This window comes from Microcaecilia unicolor, chromosome 11, assembly GCF_901765095.1.
Source record: "Microcaecilia unicolor chromosome 11, aMicUni1.1, whole genome shotgun sequence".
NCBI classification, from domain to species: Eukaryota; Metazoa; Chordata; class Amphibia; order Gymnophiona; family Siphonopidae; genus Microcaecilia; species Microcaecilia unicolor.
Window position 1 is genome coordinate 90,329,116 of NC_044041.1, and position 13,353 is coordinate 90,342,468.

Sequence of the window (13,353 nt, forward strand, 5' to 3'; positions counted from 1 at the left end):
CTCCATTCCTATAATAATGTGTATAGCTTAATTGGCTTAAGAACAAATAAGGAGCACTAATTAGGAATAATTAAAATTTACGCACATAACTCACTAAGCGTATTCTATAACGTAGCGTGCCTAACTTCTAATGTGTGCACGCACAAAGGGGCATGGTTATGGGCAGGGAAATGAGTGTTTCATGGGCGTTCGTTTGTTATAGAACATGGCCCTCTGAGCCTAAATCTAAATGCCGGGATACATGCCACATTTTTGTTGGTGTAAATGGAGGCGCATAGTTTTAGGCACTGGGATATCGACTAAGCAGTTTCTATATACCGTGCCTAAATCTAGGCAGCGCTTATAGAATATGCTTAGGCGGAAATGTTTTCCACATGGATTTCTCAGGCGTCATATACAGAATCTGCCTTTAGTGCACGCTAATGTCCATTAGCACGCGCTAAGTTTTGGTAAAGGTCCCCTTTAGTTGCTGTTTTACATTATTAATGAGTAAACTTTTGTATTTCCCAGTTACATTTACTGGTTATCTTATTGTAATCCACTTTGGGCTTGTATGGGAATGGACAGCATATAAATGTATAGATTAGATTTAACATGCCTTTACTTCTAATTCTGTTCAGCAAGTATCACCTAACAGACTAACATCATGAACACTGAACCCTCATGCAGGATACCCAGCGTTCACTCTTTAAAAAAAAAAAATGCAGCGATTCACCACATACACACTTAGGATTAATGATAGTGGTGGATGCTTGGAATGCCCTCCCACGGGAGGTGGTGGAGATGAAAACGGTAACGGAATTCAAACATGCGTGGGATAAACAAAGGAATCCTGTTGAGAAGGAATGGATCCTCAGAAACTTAACCGAGATTGCGTGGCAGAGCCGGAGGTGGGAGGTGGGGCTGGTGGTTGAGAGGTGGGGCTAGTGCTGGGCAGACTTCTACAGTCTGTGCCCTGAAAATGCCAGATACAAATCAAGGTAAGGTATACACAAAAAGTAGCACATATGAGTTAACTTGTTGGGCAGACTGGATGGACCGTGCAGGTCTTTTTCTGCCGTCATCTACTATAAAAGTTGAAACTTAGGGAGATCCAAGATGGCGTTCCTCTGCTAGGATGCTCTGAACCTCATTCCCGTTGAGATGCCTAAACGAAGAGGGAGAGTAGCGGGCAGAACTACCCCGCTTCCACCCCCCATATCGGGTCCAATTGACCGCTACATGAGACCAAGAGCAGCTGTACCAGGCGGAATGCCTCCGGTAGGGAACGCCAGCGAACGAGAGATTTTGGCTTCCCCTGGACTTGAAATAACATTGAGCCCCGCTGCACGCACCCCACCGCCTCAACCGCTCGGCGCGAGTTCGTTCCTCCTTGACCCGACGGGGTCTCCCTCGGAAGGAGTAGGAGACCCGGAAGAACTTCGGGGTGAAGTTTCGCTTTCATCGGAGGACGGAATGGAGGGCAGTTTGCCCATATTGACGCCGAGCAATGGGTTGAGAGAAGCTGAGGGACCAAGCGAGACGAATGTAAAGTCTTCAGCAAGGTTTGATTTTCCTACTGAATTAGTGACTAAACCAAAATATGTGACTTTAGATTCCCTGTGGGATTTGATGTCCAACCCGGGACAATTTTTTCTTAAACAACTTAATGAAGTTTTACCTAAGGTGAATAACATAGAAAGTGGCTTGCAAAAACAAGAGGAAGAGATTAAAGCTTTAAATGAAAAAATGGAGAAAATTGATCAAAAAGCTATGAACTTGGAAACGCAACAAACTATGATGATAAAGGACTTAACAAATCTTAGGCAAAAAATGGAGGTTTTTGATAATTATACTAAGAATCACAATTTGAGATTCGTTAACTTTCCTAGGTTACAAAATGTTCTTCCACTTGAGATGTTGAAACGTTATTTCCTTGAAACCTTGAATATTTTGGAAAAAGATTTTCCACCTTTTTCACAAGTCTATTATATCCCAGAAAAAAACACGAATCCAGAATCTGAAAAACCTATTGACGTCTCTCTTTTGCTTGAGACCTCTGATTCTGAATTGGCGACAGCTGCCACCCTGGTGGCAACTGTCGCATTGATGCCTGACAAGAATTGGATTTTCCGTTTGTTTTTCCGAAATAAGGATAAACCCTTTTTGGGTCTTAAAGTAATGTTATTTCCTGACGTCTCCAAGGAGACGAGACGACGGAGGAAACAATTGTTGCTCCTCAAACCTGGAGTTCTGCACTTGGGGGGTACCTTTTTTTTAAGATACCCCTGCAAGTGCATAGTCAGGCTGGGGGGGAAAAGTATGTGTTTACTGAACCTGGACATTTGTCTTCGCTAATCACCTCAGCTAAGATAGAGAAGCATTAAAGATAATGTATAGTTTCCTAGTAGAGAAGGATTTCCTTGTATTAGTTCCTGAGTTACAGTTCTCTCTAAATTTAAATTCATGGATCTCCAATTATGGACTTGAGTGTCTTATATTGTTGAAAGTGTAAAGATTTATTTGCTCTTTCTTATTTTTTTCTTTTTCCTGTTTAAAATTATTTGTCAATTGACTCTTTCCTAAACAAGATGGTTTCTTGTAAAAATTGTTTAAATGAATAAATAATAAATTAAAAAAAAAAAAAAGTTGAAAATTAAGGGGGCCCTTTTACTAAAGCATAGCAACCCAGAACTACCACTGGCCCAACGCAGCTGCCGGCAGTAGTTCTGCCCCCAGTGTGTGACATTTCCAGTGCTGCCAGAATTTTTGTAAAATTAATACTGCAGTGGGTAATCGGGCAGTGGTAATTGGGCAGCGCCATGCACTGCCCGGTTAACACGGAGTCCTTACCACCACCTCAATGGTGCTCCTCACGAATTGGCCTCACATCAAGTGCGCACTTACTGCACGGACATTTCTTTTTTTGGCCTTTTTACTCACTGCAGTAAAAGGGGCCCTAGCGTGCAGTAAAAACAGCCACCGCTGCTAGCACAGGGCCCCTTTTACCACAGTTCAGTAAAAGGGCCCCTTAACGACTTCAGAATTTTACTACCTGTGGTGCTTTGTCTAATTGTTCGGAAAAAAAAAAGGTATTTCTATGCTCTGGGACAAGCAAGCAGCAATAGCTCTCAATCTCTGCATCAAACTACCTTTGCTTAAAGGAAATTACACTTGTATCCTACACTGTTCGTTACATGCCGGTGTAGCCTAATTATTAGAATAGTGGGCTGAGAACACGGGAAGCCTGGGTTCAAATCCCACTGCTGCGTCTTGTGACCTTGAAGAAGTCACAGGGGCCCTTTTACGAAGCAGCGTTAAGCCCAATGTGGGCTCACCACTTGCTAAAAGGGAAGTACCATCAGGCTACCTCAGCAGCCCGACAGCATGTACCATTTCCAGTGTGCACCCGGAAGTAATCGGGCAGTGCTGTGCACCGTCTGGTTACCACTGGGTTAGCGGAGGAGCCCTTACCGCCACCTCAATGGGTGACGGTAAGTGCTCCCCCTGAAATGGCTGCACGGCAAGTGGTTTGCTTCCCGCACAGCCATCTCTTTAAGAAAAAGGGAACCTGTCTTTTACCCGCTGCGGTAAAAGGGGGCCTCGGAACACATCAAAAACACATGCCAATGCCAGCTTTTACCGTAGCTTCGTAAAAGGACCCCTTCAAGTACAAATTTAAAATGTGAGCCCTCTGGGACAGGGAATGTAACTCACCTTCAGCTACTACTAAAAAAAAAAAGGCTTCAACTGTAGAATGGACAGAATGGCAGATTCTTAAAAAATCAGAGCTACGGGATCCTGCCTGAAATGTTGTAAAATTTGGTGTGGATAGGAAACTAACAAATACAAAAGTTTTGGGGGAGGGAAGAATGACACATGGCTACACATTAGAAGGGAATTAATTTGCCCCAGAGCATATAACAGGAAAAGGAAGAAGAAACTTCAGAGGCTAAATGCACGTAGGTTCCATCGTCTTTACAGCATAGTATAAAGATAGTTTAATTACTCCTGGACAGAACTCAGATTCTTTCCAAGTCACATCTGAAGAAGGGACCCACATGGTTTAGCATTTCTCAATTTTTTTAGGTTACAACCCTCTACCTATGTTTTTATTTTGTGTAATACTTTAGCTCCCCCCCCACCACACCAAAATAAGGTAAAAGAGCTTTTTAATAATTGTAAGCATCTCTCTTCCCTCCTATCTATCCCAGATCTTCCCTTCCACATCCCTAGTTTAAGAACAGCCTATCTAGAAAGCTCATTACAGCATCTCTGGATTATTTTCATCTTTCTCCAACAAATATCCCCATCACATCCTACAAGGAATCCTACTGCCTGCAAGGGTATATGGTTCTTTATGTATGGAGTAAGGTAAAGCTGTAGCATGCATTTCCAGAGGAGGTCACTTGAATGCAGTCATGAGCAAGCTGAAGGATAAAGGAGAAGGAATTCTTCTGGGTCAAAAGCAAAAAGAAAATTCAGTGGATGTGATAACCTGTTTGTACTTTTAAGTACTGATCCTGGGAGGAGGAAGTACCATGGAGGCAATTTTTTCACTACAGTGCAAAAGCAGCTAACACATGACAATCTATTTTTATTTATTTGCCTTCCTCAGACCCCAAAGTATTACAATTAAAAAAAAAAAATCTATCTATAATTTACATTTTTTTCCTCCAGAGATTTTATATGTACTATGACAGCCATGAACCTCACTCAGACGACAAGGTGTGTTGAGTATGGCGTCATTTAGTCTTACCACTAATGCTTGTCTTAATACTTCCATTGTTACAAACAGAATCAGAATTTCCTTCTGAAGCTCACAGCATGTAACATGTACAGGCCATATGTCAATATGTACTTTAAGGGTCCTGGGACAGTGCCTTAAGTAGGTCATCTGACATTTTCACCTACTTGTTTAAAAAACATCCTATTTTCTCAGGTGAACTTGGGTGTAACAGTTTAAAGAAAAAGGGTTAACTTTAAAGAAAAAAAAAGTTTGGAAGCATGCAATCTTGTGTTGTATTCAGTGTTGTAACTGATTAATGAAGCATCACAGTAGCCAAATGGTGAACAATAGAAGAACAGCATTGATAACGGAAGTATCAGTCCCAAATGATCATTCTGTATTATTGTGTATGCACAGAGAAGATCGTCAAGGACCAAGATATGGAGACAGAGACCAAGAAAAATATAACAGAAAGATACAGAATTATTTCCCATTGCGCTGGGTGCCACGTCGTATGAAAAGCAATTTCCAAGTGCACCTTGATACATATTGCATCCTATGAACTCCAGACGGAAGCTGTCTTTAGCATGATACAAGTATTACAGCCAGTGTTAGAATACATTTGAGAGTATGAGACTTGGCTTAGGAGTAAGGTTCATTACTGTCATGGTATGTGTAAAATTAACCCATTTGTAGACACTGTACCTGTGAAAACCCATGTGACTTCATTTGCAAACCATCTGATTTAACACATGCATCTGGGTTTCATCAAAACTGGCTCCAAAATCAGATGGTGTCTTCTTTAATAGGACCTAAATGAGAGAAGGCAGGGGTGGGGAGTGGGAAAGAGGCAATTATTATAATCAATATGAATGGATCCAGCTCTTACCGAGTGCATAGATTTTCCCCTGGTATACAGTCACTCCGTGCGCGCTCCTCTGATATTTCATTGGTGAGACCATCTCCCATACGTTTCTCTCAATACTGTAGCGCTCAACACTGTTTAACTGGTTTCTACCATCATAGCCTCCAACAGCGTAAATATGATTGTCCAAGGCCACAACTCCTGAGAAAGATTAAGGCAATTCTTTTAGGGAAACTAGAACATACATTTTGGATGTTAACATGCGCTGGCTGTGCACTAGCACGTTCGGTACTGATGGTCTTGTAAGGCAGCCAACATGCAGAAGGTAAATTCCTTCATTAAATGCTAATATCTGTATCATTCAGACTATGCAAATCCTGTTGGAAATAACTTGTGAATTACGTGGTCTGTCTCCCAAAGCTTGCACTTTCTTTGAGAGGTTCACTTTTGCGACAGCTGTCCAAATATTATGGAACTTTTTACCAGAGGAAATTAGATGCAAACTGAATTTCCTAATTCAGAAAGAATTTTAAGATAAGGCCATTTCCAACGAGATGAGGCCAGGGAAAGAAAACATTTGGTTTTGGAGAGAGTTGAGAATTCAGGGTAAATTGGAGGGGTTTAAACATCAGAGGATAATTTGCAGATAGTCAGGAGTAAGTTGCATACCTTATTCCTGACTATCTTACTTTTGCTAGCCATATTTCTCTCTTCGCTTCTTTAAGTTTAATCTAGTAATCTTTTGTATGATCCTCTTGTTGCGTTCTTCAGTGTTTCTTGAACACAATGGAATCCAGAAATTTAATGTCCATCCCAGGAGCAGCTTGTGAATTTTATGTAGGATAGTGGTTCTCAACTTGGTCCTAGAGACAACCCAGGCAGTCAGGTTTCCAGGATACCCACAATGAATATGCATGAGAATAATTTGCAAGGTAGTGCATGCAAATTTAGCTCATGCATATTCAGTATCCTGAAAACCTGACTGGCTGGGTGTGTCCCGAAGAGTGGATTGAGAACGAAAAATTATGTCTTACTTATAAATGTTCTTTCCTTTAGTCTTAGAAGATGAATCCAGAGACTTGTGGGTTCTGACCATCTACAAGTAGGTGGAGATAGATAAAGGTGAACTAGTGTTTTTAATGCATGCTAAGACATCCATTATATTCCTATGGGCATCAGCATTTAGGGCCAGATTCTATATATGGCGCCTAAAAATCCGCACGTAAAATGTTTCCAACTAAGTGTATTCTATAAGCGGCACCTAAATTAGGAACGGTATACAGAATACGATTTAGTCGATATCTCAGCGCCTAAACTACACTGTCCATTTGCACCAACAAAAACATGGTATAAATCCCAGTATGTAGATTTAGGCTCAGAGGGCCATATTCTATAAATACGTAAATTTCAGAACGTCCACGAAGCGCCCATTTCATAAGTATTACCCCACTGGGACAGACCAAAGGTCCATCAAGTCCAGCATCCTGTTTCCAACAGTGGCCAATCCAGGTCAGAAATACCTGGCAAGATCCCCAAAAAAGGTTCAATGCATTTTATGCTGCTTATCCCAGAAATAAGCAGTGGGTTTTCCCCAAGTCATTTTAATAATGGTCTATGGACTTTTCCTTTAGGAATCCATCCAAACCTTTTTTAAACCCCGCTAACCTAACCGCCTTTACATTCTCTGGTAACGAATTCCAGAATTAATTACTATGTCTCTTTTTTGCCTGCACATTAGAATTTAGGCACGCTGCATTACAGAATACGCTTAGCGAGTTGTGCGTTTAAATTCTAATTATTGCCAATAAGTGCTCAATATTGCTAGTTAAGTGTTATCACTACTAATTAGATTGTTAATCCAATTAAGTTATGCATGTTGTTATAGAATATACTTGGATTTTGGCGTGGATCTCTAGGCGCACTATATAGAATCCGGGGGTTACACATGCTAAAAATGCTAGCACTCCATTGTAAAAGAACCCCTAAGTTACTTGTTCCTGTCCCCTCCTTCCGTATCACGGTCACATTGTCTAATAAACAAGCTTGTGGAGTAGCAGTCCAGCTACAATGGTACATGCTAGCCAAGTGTGCCCATACTGCCATCCAGAACAGCCTCTTGGGATTTAAACTGTACAAACGTTTTGGGGAGGTTATATTTCATGGCTTAGGAAAGAATGCCGTTGTGCATTTGCACTTTGTTTTGCCTGGTGCATGCGCACACGAGTTCTGCAGTAAGTGCAACTCCTGTGCACATGCGTCAATCTTGTTCCTCCACCTTGCTTTCGCTTTACTAGCATGTATAAAATTTGCATCCCATTTGCCATGGGCATTGGGAAGCTAACTTTCAGTGCTGCTCTTGCACTATGGGGTGTGCACTCATGCCTCTAGCAAGTTTTAAGCATCGGGCCCAAAGTTTGTTCAAGAAACAATTACTGTGCTTCAGGAAAAGAAAGTTCTTGTCCATTTTCCTGAATCTTCTGTCCAAATGCAGACTTCTCAGTCCCATTCAGTAGCAGACCAACTCCCCCCCTCACCTGAGCCCCTAACCCTCCTCAGGGTGTCTTCTCCTCGCATCATTCCCCCCAGTCTCTACGAACAGTAGGGTTCTCTTTTAAGTCCAGGGTGTTCCTACAGCAGGGACATTGTGCCAATGGAAAACACTTCTCTCAGACCTCACATTTCTCCAACATGTCAGGAACTGGTTCCAGATGAGTATTCATGTCCGAAGATTCTGTTCTATTCTGCTTTTAATGTTATGGTGCAAGTGGATTACAGAATTAGAGAAAAATCTCATCCGGATAGGCTACACAAATCAATAATCCATTCAATTTAAAATCTTCAATATACACCATTAAAAATAGTTACTACAAAACAGATTTCTGTAGGGAAATTAGATGAGTTTTTAGAGCCTTTTGAAAGGAGCTATAAGGTGTAATCAAGCGAATGTTTACAGGTTATTTTATTCCATATTTTAGCTCCCTGAAACGTAAATGAAAGCTTCCATAAAGACTTCAGCCGCATACGCTTTACAGATGCAATGTCAAGTAACAGTGTGTTTTAGAACTGCTTAGATGATTTATATTAGCTGGAACCAAAAGTAAATCCCCTACCATTTCTGAATGTGTGCCATATATACTCTTATAAACTAAGCAGGTCACTTTAAATTGAATACAGAATTCGAATCTCAAAAAATAGTGTAAATTATTCAAAAGAGGACTGACCTCACTAAACTTATCCAGTTTAAAAATTAATCTGGCTGATGTGTTCTGCAGCAACTGAAGTCTCCTCAGTTGTTGCTTACTTATACTGCAATATAAGGAATTGCAATAATCCAACAATGGCATAAGAATCGCCTGAGCTATAGTTCGAAATCCTCAAGGACTCAAAGACATCTAATTGCTCTCAATTTGTGTAAGTGAAAAAAAATTCCTTACTTCATTAATTTGATATTCATAAGAGAGTTTAGAGTAAAGAATTACTCTTAGTACTCTTGACTTGACATCAAATTTTAGAAAAGTACCTGATGAAAGAACTATTGTTTTTGAAGAGACTTTTTATTAGGCTAGATGTAATAGAGATGTGATTTTCTCTTTTCCCTCTGTTAGGGAAAAGAGAAGATTATGCTTATTTGAACTGACTCTGGCATTTCAGGCAGCCAGACATTGGAAAGCATTAGTGGATATTTTTAAAGTGTGCCTCAACATATTGTGATTTTAGAAAAAAAAAGTTAACACCTTACTGTTCCAAAAATATGTTTTGCACTCTGTTTCCTGACGTTGATGTGATATTTTATTTATTTATTTGTAGCATTTGTATCCCACATTTTCCCACCAATTTGCAGGCTCAATGTGGCTTACATTTGCCGTAATGGCGGTTGCCATTTCTGGGTAACAGAATACAAGTGGTGTTGCATTAAGGTGCATACATACATGGTAACATAGATGGAACATAACATACATGGAACAGTTCATGGTATATATATATATATATACTATGTGCCTACATACATGGTAAAGAAGAATACATTATGGTATTGCATGAAGGTTCCTGAGTGACAATTGGATTATAACATTCATTAGGACGTCGATTATGGAGAGACCATGTTTGACATAAGGATTGAGGTGATAGTGCTTGTTCACTAGCAGTAAAGAGGTTAAACAGTCAAGTGATATGATTTCGGTTGTGTCTAGGTCATGTAAAGTCTTATTATTTAGTATTTAAGATGGCTGTTTATGGTATGCCTTCTTGAGCAGAGCTGTTTTCAATAGCCTTTGGAAGATAGTTAGGTTTTGCGTTTTTTTATGGCCTTCGGTAGTGCGTTCCATAGCTGGGTACAAATGTATGAGAAACTGGTCGCGTATGTGGATTTATATTTTAGCCCTTTGCAGTTAGGGTAGTGGAGATTGAGGAATGTGCATGCTGATCTTTTTGCGTTCCTAGTAGGCAAGTCTATAAGGTCAGATATGTATGTCGGGGCTTCCCCGTGAACGATTTTGTGGACCAGGGTGCAAACTTTGAACACAATTCGTTCTTTTAGTGGGAGCCAGTGTAGTTTTTCTCTTAGTTTTGTTCTCAGAAGATTGTTTCTGTTCTCATCATTATCAAACTAACTTCCCCCCTGTTGCCGTGTGGCAATGCCGACACAGCCCATTCAAAGTGAATGGGCTGTGTCAGCATTAGTGCACCGGCAGCTGCTAGTGTGGCTTTGTAAACAGGGGGGTATGTTTTTTGCACGTTAAGTTTAAGAAAATTAGCTGAAGCCCAATCCTCCACTATACTTATATAATGTTTTAAACAGTAAAAAAGTATTTTCCGTGGGTACCAAACTACCAGCTTTTGAGATCCAAGATGGTGGCTGTTAGAGCAAGTTAAACGGACGCAACTTGAAGTAGCTCCTAGCTTAGACTTGCATGAGCGCCTTACCCGCCGCGGCGATGGGCAAGAGAAGAGGTAAAGTTCAGGAGGCTCCCTCTGTACCGGACGGCACTTCTCAGCCACGCCAGACAACGCTGGATCACTTTCGCCTTGGGTCTGGTCCCGAGTTGGCGTCGACTCCGTTAGCCGGTGCTAGCGCTCAAACGCTAGACAGCAGTGGAGACGGGGCTTCCCTGAGCCCCGTCGAGCGTGCAGCGCCCCCACAACCCAGAAGGGAAGCTACTGTTGCAAGTCCTGGGGCCATAGCGTCGAGAGGAGAGCCAGGTGATCAGGAAGGGAGACTGCACGAGCGGACAACTGGAGCCACACTGCAAGCTGAACCAGGATTAACAGCTGCTCAAGCCTTGGAAAAGACAGTGAGTACTCTGGAACAGGCTGCCAAGGCCCCCCTACCGGATTTTTCAATGGGAAGGGTAGAAAAACCAGCTGTAGTGACTTTGGAGACACTGTGGGACTTAACTTCATCTACCCACTCAGCTTTACAAAATTTGATTTTGAAAAATATGGAGACGATTAAAGTTCTATCGGAGACTGCTCTAAAACAGATTCAAACTAGTGAATCCCAAGCGACCGAGGTTAGAAGAATGTCGGAAAAAATTGAGAAACTTGATCTTGTGGGACACACTTTAATTAAAGATAAAAACTTCACCTTGAGACGCTTGGAATATTTGGAGAATCACTCAAAGAGACTGACTTTGCGTTTTATAAATTTTCCTAGGTCCCCTATGGTGGTGCCAACCCAAATGACCAGAAAGTATTTAATGGAGATTCTGGGAATGCCGGAAAATTCCTTGCCACCTATAACTAGAGCTTATTATATACAAACGGATGTGAAATCATCTGAAAATCAACAGCAACAAGGTGCAATGGATCTTACGGCATTTCTTGAGTCCTCCTTGGAGGTCATAACTCAAAGAACTACACTTTTGGTAACATTTGCGTTGGAAATAGATAGAGATGCAGTCCTTAAACTTTCCCTCAGACATTTGGATTCTCTGGTTTTGGGATCAAAGGTTAGGGTATTCCCTGATTTGGCTAGGGATACTCAACAAAGGCGTAGAAAATTTTTGACTCTACGTACTAGAATAATAGCAATAGGTGCAGATTTTGTTTTGAGATACCCATGTATATGTAGAATAAAATTTCAATCTAGGCAATACCAATTCTTTGATCCAAAACAGTTGGAGGAATTTCTTTTAAGCAGAGAAGAGGTAAATGTAAAAGTCTAGTCACACATGCACCACTGTAAGGCAGCTTGGAGTCAGCCACTCGAGACGTAACTTGCTCTTTTGATTTACTTATTTGGTGATTATGCTTTATATTTAAGTATTTGAAATTTTCTACAAATCTTGGATCATTACCTCATTTGAGATCGATAGTAGAATATATTATCGTGACTGTTAGAATATTTCCTTTTGTTTACAAATTGCTGTTATGTGTATTATCACTCATAAGGATTTATTATGTATGATAAAAGTATATAAATAAAATTAAAAAAAAAAAGTATTTTCCAATCAATTTTGTAGAGGATACAAGATAAAAATATCATCAGATGTTTTTGAGTTAAATTATAAAGTACTGGCTGCTCTAGGTCATGATCAAGTACAGTTAGCTACATTACTCTGTGGTATCTGAAGCAGCATCTGTCTCCATCAGTATGGAATACATTTTTTTTTTGGGGGGGGGGGGGAGGAGATACATCAGGTTTGGTAGTGGCCTTTTAATTGCTTTCAAATTTTATAAACTGGATAGTAAAAACTAAGAGAGTAAAGCAGCTCGAAACAGACTGAGGAAAGGACACAAGAGCAGTTGTGGCCGACCTATTGCCAAAGAAAGCAGAAGACCTTTGGCACCCTCCAGGAGTCCCATGCATCATCTCATGGTGTCATGCCAGAGAGGGACAGGATAACCTAGACCTGATTTTAACCTCACTGCATCTATGAACTTCCTTCAGAAGATGGAACTACAAGATGCATGGGGATGGAGGGAGGGTGCAGAAAATCCAGAACTGGCTTAGCTGCAGGCCACATTTTTTTTCCTAATCAAACATGCCTATTTACCTGCTCCACTGCGAATGGTGTTCATTGGTGCAATCAACCGCCAATCATCCTTGTCAGGATGATAACACTCGACCATGTCCCAGCGGCTCTCCCCATCAAATCCACCAACTGCATAGAGAAGGTTATTGCATGCAGTCACCCCAGCTCCGATGCGGGGTACTGACATTGCAGCCACAAATGTCCACTCATCCTTTTCAGGGTCATACCTGCAGGCAGAAAAATTTTAAAATAAGAAGGGTTAACACATGGCATGTTACAATATCAACACTGTGAGAATTACATCCATGTAAAATGAGGTGTGATCCGAGGGTTCTAATATGACTGGGAGGCAAGATACTTGAAGTCTCCAGCGACTCTATATGACTTTGGGCAAACCATTTTCCCAATGGGAAAAAAAAACAAAAACTCCCAGAGAACCAAGATTTAAAAAGAGGACTCAACCACTACAACTAGAATAAGATAGACAGGCTGCATATGAACATACTAGATACATAAAAAGGTTGTTAAAATCACTGATGAGGGAGAGGATCCATGGAGAATCTTGATTCTAGGAAGCATGGCCTAAAAATACATGCTTGATGTAATACAGTATGTTTCACATACAAGTGTGAAGCTACCTTTCACTTCTCTCTGACTTTTCTTTATTAGTTATTATTTGTAAACTACTAAGAATGAAGTCTCATAAGAAACAAACATCCTGTAGCTGAAAAATAATAGATGCCAGAAAATCTGGAAGCATTTATAAACAATATCTCAAGAAGGTGTTAGTATTAACTGAAACTGAC

The 13,353-nt window shown here is 40.8% G+C and overlaps 1 protein-coding gene across 2 annotated transcripts in view; it reads right to left on the reverse strand.

Annotated features, from left to right (window-relative positions):
- LOC115480034 (kelch-like ECH-associated protein 1) overlaps window positions 1–13,353 on the reverse strand; it is a 55,669-nt gene that overhangs the window by 8,863 nt on the left and 33,453 nt on the right. For both annotated transcript variants that reach the window (XM_030218426.1, XM_030218425.1), the window contains exons 4-5: window positions 12,569–12,774; window positions 5,598–5,774 (exon numbers count right to left, since the gene is read on the reverse strand). In XM_030218426.1, coding sequence (XP_030074286.1) covers window positions 5,598–5,774; window positions 12,569–12,774 — 383 coding nt within the window. The remainder of the gene's footprint in view (window positions 1–5,597; window positions 5,775–12,568; window positions 12,775–13,353) is intronic.